The sequence below is a fragment of the Zalophus californianus genome, chromosome 6 (assembly GCF_009762305.2).
Source record: "Zalophus californianus isolate mZalCal1 chromosome 6, mZalCal1.pri.v2, whole genome shotgun sequence".
Lineage (NCBI taxonomy): Eukaryota > Metazoa > Chordata > Mammalia > Carnivora > Otariidae > Zalophus > Zalophus californianus.
The window spans coordinates 122,576,621-122,593,515 of record NC_045600.1 but is presented as its reverse complement, the minus strand read 5'-3'; the positions used below and the strand labels follow the sequence as shown (position 1 = coordinate 122,593,515).

Below are 16,895 nucleotides of genomic sequence, written 5' to 3'. Positions count from 1 at the left end.
AGTAAGGCTGTTAAGTTTTCAGTATTTATCTATGTTGTATGTAGCTCCAATTTTTCATTTTCATCTCTAGACAGTATTCTATCATTATCAATATCTATCACCACTATATATCTAATACCAAGAATTATGCATATCTGTGTACATACTGATATTAAATATATCTATATATGTATGAATGGTGCCATTTTATATGATATATAAATAAATCCCAAAGTACATGGGACTCTTCTGTACCTGATGATTTTTTGGGTCTTGTGTAGTGTACAGTTATCACCAACATTGCTGCCATGAACTTCTAAATGTGTGTATCCTCAGACCCTTACACTTAAAAGTAAGACTAGACAAGACCTTTACATTCAGCAATGTGAAAACTGATAAATGACTATTGTCAATAGATTTGTGCATATCTAGCAGGAGGTTTGGGTGCAGACTGAGGGACAGATACCTGCGGTTTAGCTGTAGTTATTTTCTTACTATTTAAATTCAAATTTCATTAACTAATTCTAATTCTTTATTGGACTGTGAACACAATAAGGCAAAATCCCACATGATTATTTTCTTTGTTGACTTAAATAGAATTGCATATGAAGGCTTGTACTGAAGTTATTCAGAGCTGAGGCAGGAAAAGCTAAAATTTCAGCTTTTTTTTTTTTTTTTTTTGCCTGTGCCACGTAGTGCATTGTACATGTGTTATTAAGTTTATAAGGGCTCCTGGGAGAAAGGACATTTTCAGTGCTTGATATCAATCACAGGTAAAGCATCTATGTACCTACTGATTGTGTAATTCTTTGATTCTCAAAATCAGGATTATAAGGCTTCCTTATGTACCCCTCACTCTCTACCGCCTCAACACTCCCCTTTCTCTGCTATCATTTTCTGCCAGTGTTCTATTCCATGAAGTTTTCAATATTGTCCTCTTGGAGTCTTCCTTTGTGTATTAATTTTCCCAAATTATTTAGAAGGAGGGCTGAGAGAGGGAGGGGGCTGGAAATTGCAATCCAGGTGAAAGTGATGGTGGCTCAAAACATGACAAACCAAATGTGGCAAAATATTTAGAATTAGTAAGTCTAGGTAAAGGGTTAATGTGAATTCTTTTTAATATTCTTGCAATTTCTATATAGGTAAGTTTGCTTCAAAATAAACTTAAAAATAGCATGAATATACCCATTTCTTTAAAATTAAAAAAAATGGGACACCTGGGTGGCTCAGTCGGTTAAGTGTCTGCCTTCAGCTCAGGTCATAATCGCAGGGTCCTGGGATCGAGTCCAGGATCGGGCTCCCAGCTCAGCAGGGAGCCTGCTTCTCCCTCTCTCTCTGCCTGCCGCTCCCGCTGCTTGTGCTCTCGTTCTCTCTCTCACAAATAAAATCTTGAAAAAAAGTGGGGGGATACCTGTGTGGCTCAATCGGTTAAAACAAAACAAAAAAACTATGTATGTATTTACTTATATATGCATAGAATTCCTCCAGAAGTATACACAGACACTGATAACACAAGTGACTCTTATGTCTTGAGGTAACAGCATGGTGAAGGAAGAGGGCTCCAAGTAGAGTGTCTGTATAATTATCGTCCAAAATAGCACACTCCTGAGAGAAAGAAGGAACTATTCATTATTATGCCGGGACAGCAGTTGTAAAATGAGCCTCAGCAGGAAAACGGGGATATATGGTCATCGGGCATGGAAGGCAGACTTTACATGGTATGTCATTTTGTACATTTTGATCTTTCAACATGTGACTATATTAGCCATTCAAATTCATAAATAAAAAAGTAGGCATGGGGAAAGGTGTTTAGAAAATAAGGTCTCAGTGCTACTAATATTGCTTTTATGTCCTTTCAAATAAAAATACATAAATATAGGGGCACCTGGGTGGATCAGTCGTTAAGCGTCTGCCTTTGGCTCAGGTCATGATCCCAGGATCCTGGGATCGAGTCCCACATTGGGCTCCCTGCTCTGTGGGAAGCCTGCTTCTCCCTCTCCCACTCCCCCTGCTTGTATTCCCTCTCTCACTGTGTCTCTCTCTGTCAAATAAATAAAATATTTTTAAAAAGATATATAGATATAGCTATGTATATAACTATATATATAATTATATGTAGTTGTATATAAATATGATAGTCCCCAATTTACAATGGTTTGACATTATTTTTCAGCTTTACAATGCTGTGAATGCAATACTCATTTAGTAGAAATCATACTTCAAAATTTTTCATAGTACAATTTCCATTTTATTTTTTTTCCTGGAACAGTTTTCCTTCAGTCTTTAAGAACTTAGCTCCTTAAATGGGTTTTGGTGGAGGTGGTGGGGCAGCACCCATGGATCTAAATTGGGGTGGTGGCGTTCAGTCCTTCCATGTTTCACCAGAGCAACTCCTAACCACCTTTCTATGAATGGCACAGCTCACACAGTAATGGACTTTCACACACAGCTTGGGAAACACATAGGCATCAAAGACCCTCGCTTTGGAAATGTTCCTGATGGTGGTGGCCTCTACTCTGTTCCCAATAACGAACTTCTCAATGGCCTTATCCTTGGGCGTACAATGGTTGCAGATGGTGCAGAGAGTGGGCTGCAAGTGGCCCTTTTTGGCACGATCATGGTTTCTTCTTTCCGTGGGCATCTTGGAAGCAAGAACCTGAAAGCAGTACTTCAAATTTTATTTTTGATCTTTTCCCAGTCTAGTGATACAAGGCATGATATTCTCTCATGATTCAGGACAGTGGCTGGGAGCCATAGCTACCAGTCAGCCATGCAGTCTGGACCCATGCAACCATTCTGTTTTTCACTTTCTGTACAGGACTCAATATTACATGGGATATTCAACACTTTGTTGTAAAACAGGCTTCGCATTAGGTGATTTTTCCCAACTGTTGGCTAATGTAAGTGTTCTGGACATGTTTAAGGTAAGCTAGGTTAAGCTATGATGTTTGTTAGGTTAGGTGTCTTAAACATTACAATATTTTCAGGTCAGCTTTATTAGGACATAACCCCAATATAAGTTGAGGAAGATCTGTGTATAGATATATAGATATATAAACATGCGTGTGTGCATGTATTTTTCCATGTATTTATAATGATACTTTCAACCCCAGTCTAGTCACACAGGTTTGGTTTGCCTTCCTCCATTCCCTATTTACATTGCCTTTTTCCACACGGAGAGCCCTCTTTCCCAGAATCATCTTCCCTGTTTTGGCTTCTCTCCTCCTCTTTTTTCCCCTCCCTTTTCATCTCCTGTTGCTCTTCCTTCCCATTCATTGAAAGACCAGAGGTGCATAATGCAGGCATCATAGTTTTAATATCAAACTTTAAAAAATGTCACAGAAAATGCAGTTTTCTGGAAAGTGAAAGGGGTTTGGTTTAGGGGTATGAAGAATACTTGCAAGCACCCAGGGTCTGAAGTGACCTTGGCTCAGGGAAGCTGCAGGAACCCTGTCAGGTGAGTGTCCCTTCATGAGGGTGGTAGCTTGTCTGCCTGAGCCTTGGGTGACAGAAGAAGCCCAGAGCCCCGTACCAAGGCCCCGACAACGTTCCATGGGGCTGCCACACAGTTTCCCATAAAAGGCCTATGTGCACTTTTTTCCAAGCTGGATCCAACATTTCTTTTCCTGTGGAATAGTGAACATGAGGTCAGAGTCCATGCAATACTTTTTCTGTCAACAACCAGTCTCTGCAACAGGAGAAAAATACATGTTTTTCTTTTCTTTTTATTTAAGATTTTATTTATTTGACAGAGAGATAGCAAGAGCAGGAACACAAGCAGGGGGAATGAAGGAGGGAGAAGCAGGCTTCCCGCCAAGCCGGGAGCCCGATGCAGGGCTCAATCCCAGGACCCTGGGACTATGACCTGAGCCGAAGGCAGACACTTAACGACTGAGCCACCCAGGCGCCCCAAAATACATGTTTTTCAAGTTAAATGAATAAAGGAGGTAACATGGAGGTAATAACAATGTTATATTGTTTTATTTAAGAGGGCAAAGGATATTTTATAAATATTTTTCTTTCATTCTGCCTATGTCCTTTGTTTTTAAATAGATTATTTTTCTTTTTAAGATTTTATTTATTGGGGTGCCTGGGTGGCTCAGTCCTTAAGCGTCTGCCTTTGGCTCAGGTCATGATCTCGTGGTCCTGGGATCGAGCCCTGCATCGGGCTCCCTGTTCAGCGGAAAGCCTGCTTTTCCCTCTCCCATTCCCCCTGCTTGTGTTCCCTCTCGCTGTGTCTCTCTGTCAAATAAATAAAGTCTCAAAAAAAAAAAGATTTTATTTATTTATTTGACAGAGCACAAGCAGGGAGAGTGGCAGGCAGAAGGAGAAGCAGGCTCTCCCAGCTGAGCCACCCAGGTGCCCTATGTCCTTAGTTTAAATTCTCAGAAGATAGATCACCATCTCCAGAAATTTCTGAGTTGTCCTGTTCCATCTACACATTATCAGAAATGAAGGTTTCTTTTAATTTTTTATTTTTTAAGATTTTATTTATTAGCACAAGCACAGCGTGGGGGAGGGGTAGAGGTAGAGGGAGAAGCCGACTCCCTGCTGAGCAAGGAGCTGGAAGGACTTGGAGCTTGATCCCAGGACCCCAAGATCATGACCTGAGCAGGAGGCAGCCACTTAACTGACTAAGCCACCCAGGTGTCCCAGAAATGAAAATTTTTTTAAAGATTTTTTTATTTTGAGAGAGAGAGAGAGATCACAAGCAGAGGGGCAGAAGGAGAAGGAGAGAGAATCCTAAGCGGACTCTGCTCTGAGTGTGGAGCCTGACACAGGGCTTGATCTCATGATCTTGAGATCGGGACCTGAGCTGAAACCAACGGACTGTGCTACCCAGGTGCTCCAGAAATGAATTTTTTTCTTAAAGTTTCTATTTAAATTCCAGTTAACACAGTGTAATATTAGTTTTAGGTGTACAATATAGTGATTCAATGCTTCCATACAACACCTGGTGCTCATTACAACAGGGGGTACATGTATCCCTTTGAATTAGTATGTTTATATCCTTTGGATAAATACCTAGTAGTGCAATTGCTGGATTATAGGGTAGCTCTATTTTTAGCTTTTTGAGAAATCTCTGTACTGTTTTCCTGAGTGGCTATAATCAGTTTGCATTCCCAGGAACAAATAGTACAAGACAGTTCCCCTCTCTCTGAATCCTCGCCAACACCTGTTGTTTCTTGTTTTTTATTTTAGCCATTCCGACAGGTGTGAGGTGATAGCTCTTTGTAGTTTTCATGTGCATTTTCCTCATGATGAGTGATGTTGAGCATCTTTTGATCTGTTGGAGATATATATATGTACGTATATACAAATATATGTAGTATTATAATTCCTAAATATAAAAGAGTTGAGCCATAAATGGAACTTAAATGCATTAAAACCTGCTGAAATTTAAATGGAAAATATTACATTAGCAACATCATAAATTAAATAATTTTCCAAAGAATATTGCATGAAGTACATTAAGTATTTTATAATGATTAAGGCTAGAATATTTTTTAAAGATTTTATTTATTTATTTGACAGAGTGACACAGTGAAAGAGGGAACATAAGCAGAGGGAGTGGGAGAGGGAGAAGCAGGCTTCCCGCTGAGCAGGGAGCCCGATGCGGGGCTCGATCCTAGGCCCCCAGGAGGGGCTCAATCCTAGGACCCCGGGATCAGGACCTGAGCCGAAGGCAGGCGCTTAAGGACTGAGACACCCAGGCGCCCCAAGCGTAGAATATTTTTACTTGCATTCTTGTCTATACAGTTTAAAACTCTAAAGCACTGACTGAATGAGAGATCATTTTAAAATAATTTAAAATAAATAATAGATTGTGGCATATGCCTTTTATTTAAGATTTTATTTATTTATTTATTTTTATTTATTTGACAGAGAAAGAGAGCACACACAAGCTGGGGAAGCAGCAGAGGGCGAGGGAGAAGCAGGTTCTCTGCTGAGCAGGGACCCCAATGTGGGACTCGCTCCCAGGACTCTGGGATCATGACCTGAGAGGGAGGATGTTTAACCAGCTTAGCCACCCAGACACCCCTAAGATTTCATTTTTTTAAGTGATGTCTACACCCAGCATGGGCTTGAGTTTACAACCCAGAGATCAAGAGTCATATGGTCTACTGAGTCAGCTAGCCAGGTGCCCCTGTGGCACCTTGCATTTTAATGCTAAAAGGAAGATGGGGTATGTGCTTTGATTTGCAAATATGTTCTTTGTCCAAGTAGTCCTCAGTGCTTCCATTATCCTGGAATGACAAGATTCTTTAAGTACTTTGTGAAAAAGAGACCATCCTTTCACTGATGGAATGTTTTCAATCTTATCTGGGTAGGATCTTCTGGATGTCTCCAGGCAATTCCATTAAGTAACAGCAGCTCAATAGAAGGTGGCTAAAAGGAATCACTAATTCTGACACAGGACCATGTGGAGCATCTAATCTATTTATATGAATCTGTAACATTTCATGCAGTGCTGTCAGTTATGCGGTTGATTTTTTTAAGTTTGTTTACTTATTTTTTAATAATCTCTACACCCACCATGGGACTTGAACCCCCGACTCCAAGATCAAGAGTTGCATACTCTTCCATTTGATCCAGCCAGGTGCTCCAATGCAGTTGATTCTTGAATTTTTTTTCTCTTTAACATTTCTGTCAGGTGGAGAAAAATGGTCTTCTGGATACCCAAAGTAATCAAGAATTTCTCCTACTCTTTTAATCATTTTTTTAAAGTAGGCTGTATGCCCAACAAGGGACTTGAACTTGTGACCCTGAAATTAATAGTCACATGCTCTACTGACTAAGCCAGTCAGATGCCCCTCTTTTAAATATTTTTTTATTTTCGGCTTATTGAAAGTTCTCAATTCAGAAAATGTGATGTGATACTTCAATTCATTGTGTAGTACATTAAGAGATTGCATTATCTGTTGCTATTTATCTAACCCTTTGTTTTCTTTCTAAGTCTTCCTTTTTCATTCTTTGACTAAATGGTAGACAGTACCTTTCAAGATCATGTCTTAATTTTTGGAACTCTTATGTTACCAGAACATCTTTATTCAGTGGAATTATTTCAGGAGTTCCTGTCATTAACTGAGTTCAGTGGTCAGAAATTTCACCTGTATAACTAATAATGGTGATTGAGCCTTTGAATCAGTGACCCTCTCTATAAAAAAGTGATAATTTATTCTAATATTCCTTCCTATCATTTCATGTTCTTTCATATTCCTTTTGTTTTTTAAGTAATCTCTACACCCAACATGGGGCTCGAACCACAACCCTGAGATCAAGAGTCATGTGCTCCACCAACTGAGCTAGCCAGGCACCCCTCTTCACATCTTTAGTATGCTTCTTAAGCATCTTAACATCTTCCACATCTGTAGTACTGTCTGGTCTAATTCTTGCTGATTCACTGGCATGTACTTCTGATTTTCTTAGCCTTATGATAATAATAGGGGGTGAAAAGGTGTGGGAACATAGGCAAGTCACTTAAATTGCCTGTGTATCAGTTTCCTTACTCTTTTCAGAGAATGTGCTAGAAAATAAGCTCAGACAAAATTCCATGTTTGGAGTACTTGAAGGGAAGCCCACAAGTTAACCAGTTCTTTCAGTTCCCCACCCCTTTGACTTTCTCTCCTAACCAGTGGAGTTCTGAAGCTGGTGTTGGTGTGGGAGATGAAGGAGAGTGGTATTCACGGGGACTGAATGTTGGGTATTATATTCTCCAGCACTCAGTTACAATGTGTGGGGAGTTTTTTCCCACATCATCAAGCAACTCACGGGCACCAGCCTAGTGACATATTATTCAATTCCATTTTGACACCATCTCCCCAGAGACAGCATCAGATTCCACAGGTTAAGGATTCAGACCCAAAAGACTGCCCCCTAATTCATATGCCAGTTGCCAACTCCAGCTTGTCCCCTGTGCTTCTGACCAGCTGGCTATATATCACAGATTCCTATGACCTCCTCCTTGGGTTGGATTCATTTGCTAGATTGACTCACAGGACTCTAGTTTATTCACTAGATTGCCAGTTTATTACAAAGGATATAAAGTATATGAATCAACAGCCAGATGAAAAGATACATATTGTGAGGTTCCAAACAAAGGAACTTGTTTATCCATGGAGTTTGGGCCCAGCACAATGGCACATGGAAGAATTGTTCCAACAGCCTCGAGGCTCTCCTAACCCTATCCTTGTGGGGTTTTATGGAGCTTTTATTACATAGGAGTGATTGATTAAATCATTGGCTATTGGAAATTGATTCCATCTTCAGCCTGTCTCCCCTCCCCCAAAATTAAGGAGATGGGACTGAAAATTCCAACCTTAAAAAAAGATTTTATTCATTTGGCAGAGAGAGACACAGCGAGAGAGGGAACACAATTGGGGGAGTGGGAGAGGGAGAAGTAGGCTTCCTTCAGAGCAGGGAGCCTGATGTGGGGCTCGATCCCAGTACCCTGGGATCATGACCCGAGCCTCAGGCAGATGCTTAATGACTGAGCCACCCAGGTGCCCCAGATTCCAACCTTCTAATCACATGATCCTCCTGGCATCCAAACCAGCCCCCATCCTTCCGGGCCTTCCAATGTTACCTCATTAACATCACAGAAGGTAGTTTATCAATCTTATCACAGGAAATTCCAAGAATTTTAGGAGCTCTCTTCCAGAAAGGGGGATGAAAACCAACTATATATTTCTTTATGTTTTTTGTTTTGTTTTTTTAAAGATTTTTATTTATTTATTTGACAGAGAGACACAGCGAGAGAGGGAACACAAGCAGGGGGAGTGGGAGAGGGAGAAGCAGGCTTCCCGCTGAGCAGGGAGCCCGATGCAGGGCTTGATCCCAGGACCCCAGGATCATGACCTGAGCCGAAGGCAGACTTAATGACTGAGCCACCCAGGTGCCCCATATATTTCCTTATGTTTTAAGATTTTTTTAAAAGATTTTATTTATTTATTTGACAGAGAGAGACAGCGAGAGCAGGAACACAAGCAGGGGGAGTGGGAGAGGGAGAAGCAGGCCTCCCGCCAAGCAGGGAGCCCGATGCGGGACTCGATCCCAGGACCCTGGGATCATGACCCGAGCCGAAGGCAGACGCTTAACGACTGAGCCACCCAGGCGCCCAATGTTTTAAGATTTTATTTATTTATTTACTCATTTGACAGAGAGAGCACAAGCAGGGACAGAGGGAGAAGCAGACTCCCCAATGAGCAGGGAGCCCGATGCGGGGCTACATCCCAGGACCCTGGAATCATGACCTGAGCTAAAGGCAGATGCTTAACCAACTGAGTCACCCAAGCACCCCAACTATCTATTTCTTATTCTAAATCACAGTATCATAGGTAGCTAGTTCCAGAGAAAAGGCTCTCAACTTAGGGGCTGGAGCTCCATATTCTGTGAGCCAGGATGCTTGCAAGTTTCAATCATTATGGCACTCTCCCCAGCACATCTGTTAGCACCACTGAGCCACTGCTACTTGGATTCCTTAGTTTTGCCTAGAGACACCCCTCTCCTAAGTGTACCATACTAAACTTAGTCCCTGTCTTATTAGCAGTGATGTCACATATACCAAATGATTTCCATTTTATTTCAGTTTTCTTCTTTTTTAAGTATAATGTGTTTCCCAGCAGTGACAGTCATTGGTTATATAATAGTGATTGAAAATTCACTTTTTGCCAGCCCATTTGTAGAATTGTTGGTACAATATCTATGGCTCTTGTGGGGAGCTGAATCAGAAAAGAGATCAGAAAAGCAATCAGCCTGCTGTCCATGACAGGACAGTGAGCAAAGTATAGCCGTGTTTGGGAATGTAGAGTTTGGGACCCTAGCAGAGGGTAGCCAGGTAGGGATTCTTAGGGAAGACAATGATTGGGTTAGGTTCCAGGGTATAGGAAGGGTTGGATTTGATGGAAGTTCACAGAGCAGGAAACTAATCACTTGGAGATACGGCCAAAAAGGAAAATGATCTGCCTCACAAACATGGAGTGAGATTGGAGAGGCAGGATATGGGTTTTAATGGTTTTACAGGCCCCATAGAATGGAGGGAGGGCACATGACACGCACCGAAGGATTTCCACTGGGGTAGTCCCCTGGGAATGCATGGAGAAGTCTGTAGGATAACTGGAAAAACAAAGAATGGGATCATAGACACCCATCTGGAACTGACTTAAACTCTATGAATTTATATCATTGGTCAGTAAAGTACAACTTATGGCCAAATCCAGACTGCTACCTGTATGTATGTGGCATGTGTTGTCTGTTTGGAGCAAATGAAATCAAGGGAAATTTCAAACAAGAGATCTTTCAGACCATGGGAATCTGAAAAGTTGCCCACAAATAAGGTTAAGTATCAAAAGGTCATTCCTGCTTTTGGGAAAAGTGAACTGTAGGTGTTCATTCTTTGCATTGTTTATATTATTTCTCCATTTTGCACCCTTCCTGTTCCTTCCCACTGAAAATTATCATGGGTATCTTGTGAATTGTGTAATAATGAATCTTCTGTTAAAACATATACTTATTTATATTCCTTGATTTTGCTTAAAACTTGTCTCTAAGAATCAGGGATAGCTTAACATGCCCTTTATCATCAAGAGTTGGGAGGCCAAGTCTGATGTCATATTAACTTTCAGGGAGCCCAGATTCCTGATATCTGGTAAGAGTGGTGTGGGGTTGGGAACCAGAATCTCAGTGGTAGGGGAGTCAGAGTTGAGCATAGCATAGGTATAGATCAATGGACTAATGATGGTTGAGGCCAGGGGAGTGGGGACCAAAAATATTTTTTACTTATTTTTAATAATCAACAGAATTAATTGATTATTAAAAATAATAGTGGATAAAAAATAAATATGTTTTACCAGTAACTTAAAAAGTAATTAGTAAAACCAAAACAGTTTCCCTGGACATGTATAATATACTGGTATTTTTTAGTACTTTAAAATTTGCATCTGGACTTGATTTTCAGGAATCTAGTATTTGCTTATTTGTCATAATACTTTGCATTACCTGTGTGTGTGTGTGTGTGTGTGTGTGTGTTTTCAAATGCATATTACATAAAATTTACCATCTTAACCATATTTAAGTGTACAACTCAGTGGCATTCAGTGTGTCACATTACTTTGCAATCATCAACCATACATCTTCAGAACTCTTTTCATCTTGTAAAACTGAAACTCTGCACCCATTAAATAACAATTCCCCATTCTTCCCTATCCCCAGCCCCTGGGGATGACTATTCTATTTTCTGTCTCTATGAATTTGACTAGTCCAGATACTTCATATAAGTGGAATCATATAATATTTGTCCTTTGCTGTCTGGCATATTTCACTGACATAAGGTCTTCAAGATTCATCCATGTAGCATGAGTCAGAATTTTCTTCCTTTCTAAAACTGAATAATATTCTGTTGCATGTGTATACTACATATATGTGCCACATACATAATTCTGTTTTTTTTGTGTTTAGGAAACACTGTTTCCCATAGCAGATGTACCATTTTACATTTCTAACAGCAAAGCACAAGGGTTCTAATTTCTCTATATCCTTGCCAATACTTGTTATTCTGTTTTTGTTATTTTGTTTAATGTAATAGCCACTCTAATGGGTATAAAGTGGTATCTCATTGTATACTGATTTTTTACTGATTGGTTTATGTTCTTTGGAGAAATGTTTATTCCAATTCTTTGCCCATTTCTTAACCAGGTTATTTTGGTGGTGGTGGTGGTGGTGGTGGTTGAGTTGTAGGAATTCTTATATATTGTGGATATTATCCACTTATCAGATATATGATTTGCAAATATTTTCTCCCATTCTGCAGCTTGTTTTTTTTCCACACGACTGATACACAGAGGTTTTAAATTTTGGTATACTCCCATTTAATCTATTTTTTATTTGTTTCCTGTGCTTTTGGAGTCATCAAAGAAATCATTGACAAATCTATTGTCATGAAGCATTTCTCTATGAGATTTATAATTTTAGCTCTTAAGTTTAGGTCTTTGATCCAAATTCATTGTTTTACATGTGGATATTCAACTTTCTGAGCACTGTGTGTTGAACAGACTGTTTTTTCCCCCACTGAATGGTCTTTGTACTCTTGTTAAAATCATTTGACCTATAGGCAAAAGTTTAGTTCTGGGCTCTATTCCATTGGTCTATGTGTTTTGCATTTTTTTAAAAATATTTTTTAGGAAAAAAAAAAAAAAAAAAAAATATTTTTTAGGGGCGCCTGGGTGGCTCAGTCGTTAAGCGTCTGCCTTCGGCTCAGGTCATGATCCCAGGTTCCTGGGATCGAGTCCCACATCGGGCTCCCTGCTCCGCTGGAAGCCTGCTTCTCCCTCTCCCACTCCCCCTGCTTGTGTTCCTGCTCTTGCTATCGCTCTCTGTCAAATAAATAAAAAAAAATCTAAAAAAAAATAAAAAAAATATTTTTTAGGCTTTACATTTCAAAGTTAGCATTCCTAGTAGAGCTTTTAAGGATAAATACAATGAGGAAGATTTTATTTTATTTATTTATTTTAAAGTTATCTCTAGAGCACTGTTTTTGTTTTGTTTGTTTTTAAAGATTTTATTTATTTACTTGACAGAGAGAGACACAGCGAGAGAGGGAACACAAGCAGGGGAAGTGGGAGAGGGAGAAGCAGGCTTCCCACGGAGCATGGAGCCAGATGTGGGGCTTGATCCCAGGATGCTGGGATCATGACCTGAGTTGAAGGCAGATGTTTAACGCCTGAGCCACCCAGGCACCCCTGAGGAAAATTTTAAATCACAGTATTCTGACTAGGAATCTCTGACGACTTTTGTGATATAGGCTATGTGACAAGGATACAGTTCAGCAAACCTTTTTTCTAAAGGGCCAATTTATTAAGGACAGAGAGATTTACTTTTAGAAATTGACTCATGTAATTATGGAGGCTGACAAGTCCAAAATCTGCAAGGGTGGCCTGGTAGACTGGAGACACAGAAGATTTGCATGCATAAATCCAAAACCAGGCTGGAGACAAATTTCCTCTTAGGAAACCTCAGTCTGTTCTCTCTCAAGACCTTCAACTAATTGGATAAGACCCACCCACATTAAGGGGGTTAATCCACTTTACTAAAGGTGTATTTAGATGTTGATCTCCTCTAAAAAAACACCTTTGCAATTGTATCCAGGCTGATGTTTGACCAAATATATGGGTGCTGTGGCCCAGGCAAGTTGACATATAAAATTACCATCATAAATTCATCTCTCGTCAACTTGGCACTCATATATATTTCCTTAAACCGTACTAATCTCCAGGGGTGCCTGGGTGGCTCAGTCAGTTAAGTGTCTGTTTTTGGCTCAGGTCATGATCTCCCGGTCCTGGGATTGAGTCCCCCATCGGGGGGGCTCCCTGCTCAGCAGGGATTCTGCTTTTCCCTCTCCCTCTACCCATCCCCCTGACTCATGTTCTCACTCTCTCAAATACTCTTGGGGTGCCTTCGGCTCAGGTCATGATCTCAGGGTCCTGGGATCAAGCCCTGCATCAGGCTCCCTGCTCAGTGGGGAGTCTGCTTCTCTCTCTCCCTCTGCCCCTCCACCCTGTTTGTGTTCTCTCTCTCTCTCTCTCTCTCTCAAATAAGTAAATAAAATCTTTTTAAAAAATCAAGTAAATAATCTTAAGGAAAAAAGAGTCTCTCTCTCCCTCTGCCCCTCCTTCCCCCAAAAAACAAACATACTTAATTTCCACATAAAGATATTAACAATGTCCTACTTTTGCCTAACATGATACAACTATTTTGAGTAAAACTAAAAACTCACTAACTCTGTCCCCAGAAAAGGATACAAAGTCTTTGGGGGATCTTAACTTTTTTCCTTGCTATCCTGTAACTGAAATACTATGATGTAAAGTTAATGATACCTAAATAAAACATAAACCTACACAACTACCCAAACATATAACAAAATGAAGAGAAATACATATTACTCTTACAGTCCTCCTTCCTTTGGTTTCAGCTGTTATTTATAACTACTGTCTTCTACTACCCATTCTGTATCCCCTTTGCCTTCAGCAAGCACCTCAGCTGGTTGTGGTTCTTTACCTGGTGGTGTAACCAAACCTTCATTTCTAAAGAGTCTGGAACATGAGTAGTCTTTCCTTGTTATTGTAGGTTTTTATTGGCTTTAATTATAGGATATAGTAATACTAAGTGATGTCCTAAGGGATATTCTATAGTCCAAACATCCTCTTCCTTAATTCTCTTGTGGTTAGTAGTCCAATTTTCCAATGGTAATTAGGAGCAGTCACCTAGGCCAACAACACAGTGGCTCCTTTATTTGTTGTTTTGGAGACAAAAGGATCCCAAAGTGGCTGGATAGCAGTCTTAACTTCCAGTTCAGTAGAATCACTCTTTGTCTTCTTTTTGAAGTATCTGTCTTCCTTCTTCTTCTTTTTTTTAAGATTTTATTTATTTATTTGAGAGTGAGCAAGGGAGAACACAAGTTGGGGGAGAAGCAGAGGGAGATGGAGAAGCAGGCTGCTCACTGATGCAGGACTCGATCCCAGGACCCTAGGATCATGACCTGAGCTGAAGGCAGATGCTTAACCAACTAAGCCACCCAGAGACGACAGTATCCTTCCCTTTGGAACAAAAATCTCTAGGCCAGAAAAGCATAGGTCATAGGGACAGGAAGTAAAACTTTGCTAGTAGGTCACTAGGATTAATAAGGAATGGTGCTGCTCCCATTTCTACCCTTTAATTACTGGACCCATGAATCTTGACTGTCTGAGAAACTGTACCATATTGAATGCAGATTCATGGTATATACATCCACCTGGAAAATCCATGCTGAGCCCTGCAAGATATCGCCACTAGCTGGCACCGCTTCTGAGTATTTCAAAGGCCATTATACCATTCGATCAAGCCAGCAGCTTTAGGATAGCAGGAAACATGGTAAGATGAGTGAATTCCAACCATTGCTGTACTTCATTTTCTGTTGTTGGGGAGGAAAAAGTTTTCCTTACCCTTCTATGGTCTTTGGCTGGATCTGAATATTTTTTAAAGATTTTATTTATTTGGGGCACCTGGGTGGCTCAGTCGTTAAGCATCTGCCTTCGGCTCAGGTCATGATCCCAGGGTCCTGGGATCGAACCCCACATCAGGCTCCCTGCTCCGTAGGAAGCCTGCTTCTTCCTCTCCCACTTCCCTGCTTGTGTTCCCTCTCTCGCTGTGTCTCTCTCTGTCAAATAAATAAAATCTTTAAAAAAAGATTTTATTTATTTATTTATTTATTTATTTATTTATTTATTTATTATTTGAGAGAGAGAAAGAGTGAGCAAGCACAAGCAAGGGTGTGTGGAGCAGCAGGGAGCCCAATGTGAGGCTCAATCTCAGGACCCTGGGATCATGACCCGAGCTGAAAGCAGACTGAGCCACCCAGATGTCCTGGATCTGAATATTCTAAAGTAGATTAATGGGAAAATCATGCAAATTTATTGAATATAAATTGTATGTAACATGGGAGCCTTAATAAAGAAATGAAGACCCAAAGAAACAGACCTGAGTATATTGATGATAGATTTGTTGAAAAGTGGGCAGTCATGGAAGAATACATTAAGGAATATGAGGTAATTGTGGTAAACATGGGGAAACATAAAAGGTCTTGTTTGTTCAGCTTTTTCTCAGTATCCCTTTGTGTTCTGAGATAAGGATGTTTATTTTTTATGGATACTGGATACTTTCACATGTGGGTTTTATGGACTGTTTTAGGGAAGAAGGGTGAGGTGGGGGGTAGAGTATGAGTGAACTTCCTGATTCTGTTTTTTCTCAAACTCCTTCATTTTCAAATATTCAATATGCTAAGGTGTCATACTTGGGGGTAGCAGGTCCTGAACCCCATCACTATGAAGTGAGTTCCTTGATCAGAAGCAACGCATGTCAGTGGATATGATATTCTACAAGTCCATAGATGGTAGCTTGACAGTTTGGGCAGAAACACTGCACACAGGGAAGGCAGATCCATATCCAGAGTAAGTGTTTATTTCAGTAAGAGTGAAGTGTTGCCTTTTCTATGATGGAAGGGGTCCAATGTAATCAGCCTCCCACCAAGCACCTAGCTGACCACCCCAGGGAATGGTGCCATATCAGAGACTCAGTGTTGATATCTGCTGCTGCCAGATTGGGTTCTCAGCAGTGGCTTCATCCAGGTTAGCCATGGTGAGTGGAAGTCCATGTTGCCGAGCCCATGCGTAACCTCTGTCCTTGCCACCATTATCTCTCTGTTCATGGGTCTGTTGAGCGATGATGGGTAGCTGGGGAAATGGGCTGACTGGTGTCCACAGAATAGGTCATACTGTTCACTTGATTATTAAAATCCTTCTCTGCTGAGTTCACCCTTTGGTAAACATTCACACAGGACTCAAATATCTTCAATTATTTGCCCATTCAGAATAGTCTATCTGTATACCTCTTGCCCGGACCTCCTTATTGCCAATTGCCCAATCATGTTCTTTCCAAATCCCTGGCCATTCAGCCAAGCCATTGGCTGTAGCACTGCAATCAGCATATAATCGCATGTCTGGCCATTTCTCTTAAGCAAAGTAAACAACTAGGTGCACTGCTGGAAGTTCTGCCCACTGGAAGGACTTCCCTTTACCACTTTCTTGTGTTACTTCAGGACTATCCCAGAAAAGGGACGTAGTGCTGCAGCTGTGTACTTTTGAGTGGTGTCTGCATATCCTGCAGGCCTGAGTTTTCTCTTCCTCTATCATATGATCATAAGGAACCTATAATCAGCCAATTTTATTTTATTTATTAGTTTGAGAAAGAGCTCAATGCAGGACTATATCTCACAACTCTGAGATCATGACCTGAGCTGAAATCAAGAGGGGCGCTTAACAAACTGAGCCACCCAGGTGCCACCAAAGTGAACTTTTATTCTTCTGCAATTTTCTCAAACTCCATTA

The 16,895-nt window shown here is 40.6% G+C and overlaps 1 protein-coding gene and 1 pseudogene across 1 annotated transcript; both read right to left on the bottom strand.

Annotated features, from left to right (window-relative positions):
• Positions 1 to 2,341: 2,341 nt before the first annotated feature.
• On the bottom strand, positions 2,342 to 2,620 carry LOC113910060 (40S ribosomal protein S26-like). The gene has a single exon (XM_027571860.1). It carries the CDS (start codon positions 2,618 to 2,620, stop codon positions 2,342 to 2,344), a length of 279 nt encoding a protein of 92 aa, XP_027427661.1.
• A 3,656-nt stretch (positions 2,621 to 6,276) lies between these two features.
• On the bottom strand, positions 6,277 to 11,324 carry LOC113910380 (annotated as a pseudogene).
• Positions 11,325 to 16,895: the final 5,571 nt, after the last annotated feature.